The sequence below is a fragment of the Poeciliopsis prolifica genome, unplaced genomic scaffold, assembly GCF_027474105.1.
Source record: "Poeciliopsis prolifica strain line A6 unplaced genomic scaffold, Auburn_PproV2 SCAFFOLD091, whole genome shotgun sequence".
In the NCBI taxonomy this organism is placed as follows: Eukaryota; Metazoa; Chordata; class Actinopteri; order Cyprinodontiformes; family Poeciliidae; genus Poeciliopsis; species Poeciliopsis prolifica.
Window position 1 is genome coordinate 1,080,443 of NW_026562466.1, and position 4,305 is coordinate 1,084,747.

The 4,305-nt window shown below is 42.8% G+C and overlaps 1 protein-coding gene across 1 annotated transcript; it reads left to right on the forward strand.

Moving 5' to 3' along the window:
* The first annotated feature begins 1,407 nt into the window (after window positions 1–1,407).
* On the forward strand, window positions 1,408–3,547 carry LOC129353474 (insulin-like growth factor-binding protein complex acid labile subunit). The gene is made up of 2 exons (XM_055022821.1): window positions 1,408–1,507; window positions 2,182–3,547. Exon 2 carries the CDS (start codon window positions 2,200–2,202, stop codon window positions 3,265–3,267), a length of 1,068 nt encoding a protein of 355 aa, XP_054878796.1. The 5' UTR covers window positions 1,408–1,507; window positions 2,182–2,199; the 3' UTR covers window positions 3,268–3,547.
* Window positions 3,548–4,305: the final 758 nt, after the last annotated feature.

Consider the following 4,305-nt stretch of genomic DNA (forward strand, 5'->3'; position numbering starts at 1 on the left):
CCATATCAGGGGAGGTGAGAAAACTGAATTCATTTGAAGGCATTTGGAGTTACATTCAGTTCAAAAAACAGAAAAACAACTTTAATAAATGTATTTAATGTAATTTGGGTCTAAACTGATCAACTGGACCATTATGGATTATTGGTGATCTTTATCTACCTCTAGAGGTTTCACACCATTTGGAAAACCTTAAACTACTACACTTTTTATCTTCTCATTAAAATGTGTTTGTCAGATGTATTGCAGTGACCTTTGACCTCTGCCACTGCTTCTAATGTTGTGGGATTAAAGAGCATCAGACCAAATCTCCTGGTATCTTCAGATCCAGAAGAAAACGTGTCGTTGCATCTGATCCACTCAGTCTGGAAATCATGACTGCATCCTGAAACAGACGTGATGTAACATGTGATTCTCTCTGGGGGAAAGATTTTCAGTTCATCCAAGTTCATCTTCACACAGAAACGACATTTTGTTTGCTGTTCAGGAGCTTCAGTTGGTTAAATGTTGAAGAGCATCAGCAGAACTCGCCTTTTTCATGGATTATTTAAAGGAACATAAAACGGTTTGTTGGAGCTGATTGAATAAAAGACTCCCTGTTAGGTTATTCATCCAGCCTTTGATGTGATCATTTAAACTCCTGCATTAAACGTCAAGACGAGTTCTGGTGTCCCTCCAGGATGAGTTCTCGGCTCCCAAATTTACATTCTGACATTAAATCATTTGATTCATAATGAAAATATTCTGAATAATTTGACAATAAAACCTAGAGATGTTATTTATAGCCTGTTTTTCTAAAATCAAGCATTTAGTGACACAGAATTTCAGTATTTGTGATATTTTTACTTATTTATTACTTTGCTTGAGGTTTTGTTTGGTCTTTGTCCTGCAGCCTTCTCTTCTTTTCTAAGACAAATTTCTCCCACAGGAGACAAATAAATAATTTTACCTTCATTATTTCTATTTTTAAAGGGCTATTATGAACATTTCCGGTAGAAATGTTCATAAACGAGACTGAAGAACAATTGTTTAATTTGTGAAAGTTTCAATAAGACGTTTAGTTTAAAACTCTTTTAGAAAGTTGTTGCAAACACTAAAAACTCACTGCTTTTGCAACTTTGAAGTTTTATTGATTGAAATTTGAGATCTTTCTCTCTTTAAACTTCTGCAGCCTTTCTGTAACTAAACAATCTTGAAGAGAAATGAAGCAGGACATAAACATGCAATCAATGAAATCTGTCCAGAGCTTTTAATTCTCAGCTCCTGTCCCAGTTTCCTTCAATCTCTTAAAGCTTTCCTCTCTAACTCCTCCCACATGGCGCCTGCAGCGCCGGCTGCCTGCCTGCCTGGTGAATAATTGACGAGCTCTCCCTCCTCTTTTCCATCCTCTGCCATTGTGGCGTCGCTCGTCGGGTTCTCCGGGCCGTGACAGACCGCCCTCCCCTCCTCCATCATGTCCAGTTTCCACCTGCTGGCCGGATGGTGACAAACGCACCGGGAGCAGCTGCTGGTAAGACCTGAGGACAGTTTGATTGGTTTTGGGGAACAGAGGTGCAGCAGAAACTCTGGATCTTTTTTAATGTTTTACCTTTAATTGTTGATTAATTCTGGGTATGAATTGTTGGATCTGTTGGAACTGCATCCCAAAGTTTTTCTATTTTAGGAAAACTTGAACCTCTAGTTAAATAATCAGAAGCTAATCTAATCTTTCCTTTATAATTCTGTTGGGTTTCTGTCTGAAACTCACCTGAATGCTTCTTTCAAATGTTTTTGCCTCGTAATTCATTCAAATCAGATTGAAGCTGGAGACGATTAGATGGATGAAGCTCATCATTTTCTAGTTAGATAACTTGTTGCTTCCTGCAGATGGACTCAGGTGATGCTGGATGTTTTCTCTCTAAAGAACAAACATCTCATCGTTGTCATCTGGTTGGAAAAAGTGGATCTTGATTTACACCAATTTCTACAATGAATCTCCAGTTTTACTGAGATCCAGACAGTTTTCTGGCTGTTTGATTGAATTCTTATTGTTCTTATCTGCTGATTGTTTCACTCAAATGAATCTTCGAATAATGCAGATTGAGTCCACTTTGATCCTTTTAATCTTTTAGCAACAGGAGAGGACAATACAACAGGACTTAGTTGAGATAAAGTTTCTGATTTTGTCTCTTTTCTGTCCTAAAGTTTCAGATCTCTGGAGTCATGAAGGAGTTCCTGTTTGTCCTCCTGCTGGTCGCCGAGTCGTCCTGCGTGTTTCTGAACTGGACGTGTAATCGAAGCTGCGTTTGCCATGGAGACCTTAAGTTCATCACCTGCTCGCATGATGACCTCACCCAGCTACCCGTCAAGGTCCCGCCCTCCACCGAACTCCTGGACCTGTCCAACAACCTCATCTCCGTCGTCCCCAAACACGTCTTCAGCAGCAACCGCAAGCTGAGGGTTCTGCTGCTGCAGAACAACAACATCAGCCTGGTGGAGGACGGTGGCTTCGCCCAGCTGGAGTTCCTGCAGAAGCTGGACCTGAGCTGGAACCGGCTCTCCGTCCTCACTGAGGGATTCTCCGTCGGCCTGGCCTTCCTGCGGGAGCTGCAGTTGTCCCACAACCAGCTGACCGGCCTGGACAGTCGGAGTTTCCTCCACCTGGACGGCTTGCAGAGGTTAAACCTGACCAACAACAGCATCCAGAGCATGGAGGTGAGGTCGTTCTCCTCCATGAGCGGCCTGCGCCAGCTCCACCTGCAGGACAACCAGCTGACGTCTCTGCGGAGCGGCACCTTCTCTATGCTGCGCTCGCTGGAGGTCCTCAACCTCGCTGGCAACCAGATCCATGAGATGGAGTTAGCGGTGTTCAACCCGCTCACCAGCATGACCTTACTGAACCTGGCAGACAACCAGCTGTCCACCGTCTGCTTCAAGACCTTCCTGAGCATCCACACCTACAGCACCCACATCCTGCTGCGGGGAAACCCCTGGAACTGCGACTGCGAGCTGCAGAGGGTTTTCCGGAAGCTGCGCAGCATCCAGAGGATCTTCCTGGACGACTACTACAACCTGACCTGCAGGGAGCCGTCTGTCCTGCACAACCACCGGCTGATGGAGGTGGACGCCGAGCTGTGCATTGCTGAGACCGTCACCGTGCTCATCATCACCATCACCGTGGTGATAACCGTGCTGGCCGCCATGCTTATGGGCGAGAGGAAGAAGAAGAAGAGGAGGAAGGGGCTGCACTGGACGCAGCAGGGGGAATTCTCAGATGACTCAGATTTCTGAAGCTAACTGGTTTATTTACAGCTAAAGTGAAACTCAACGGTATTCATTTGCCTTTAACTCTTGATGTTACACGGACAAGCCCCTCCCTCTGCGTTCTCCTAACCAATCAAAATACAGGAAATCTAAATTCTTGGGTGGTCAAAGGAAGTTCAAACCTGCAGGGAGCCTGTAAAATACTCTCCATCTTCATCCAGACTGAATAAAAACAGCTTTCAAAACAGAACTGATATGGTGGGATGGTATGGATTTATTTTGTGATATTATTGTGATGACAATAAGAATTGTGATAAGAATTTGGTTTTTATTGATTTTTGTCCTGGATTTTGCTCCATTCATTTTTCCATTAACCGGAATCAGTTTCTCACAGCATGATGCTGCCACCACCATGTTTCAGAGTGAAGTGTGCTGTTAGTTTTTCTCCACACATGTAAAGTTTTGACCAGAACAAACATGGCCTTTTGCATTTCAACAATTATTTTCTTCTCAACCAGATTTGTGGAGTTCACCTAATAGTTGCCATAATCTGTTTATTTCTGGACTTATAAAAACAATAATGCAGGATTATATATAAAGGTATCCAAGTCACAAAGTGGTGAATATTTATGTAATTCATACGTCCAGTTTTCCAAAATTTCTATAAAATGCATTGAAGTTGTATGAGAGGTTTCTGGTTCCCTCTGCAGGTGAAGAGGACTCACTGCAACTAGAGGTCCTCTGACGTCATCAGGTGATTAGCTTTAAGCAGCAGCTGGGTGTGGTTTCCGGGCTTTCTGACGGCTTATTGGGCCCTCCAGGAACATTTCCCTTTCAGAGGAATCAGGAATGAACACAGACCTGTTTCCACACCTTAGCTTGGAGTCAAAACCTGCCTCTTATGTAGGAGTTAAAGACAAATGAACTTTTAAAATATATGCAAAACGTCTCGTTTCATTCACTATTGCTAAGAAACTCATTTTAGTGATCTAATAACTTAAAGATTTTCGGTTTGTAAAATAACATTTAGATAGAAAACTGGATTAAAATAAAATTAAACAGAAT

Excerpts from the sequence above, each read along its gene's own strand:
- LOC129353474 (XM_055022821.1), top strand. The coding sequence starts at position 2,200 with ATGAAGGAGTTCCTGTTTGTCCTCCTGCTGGTCGCCGAGTCGTCCTGC.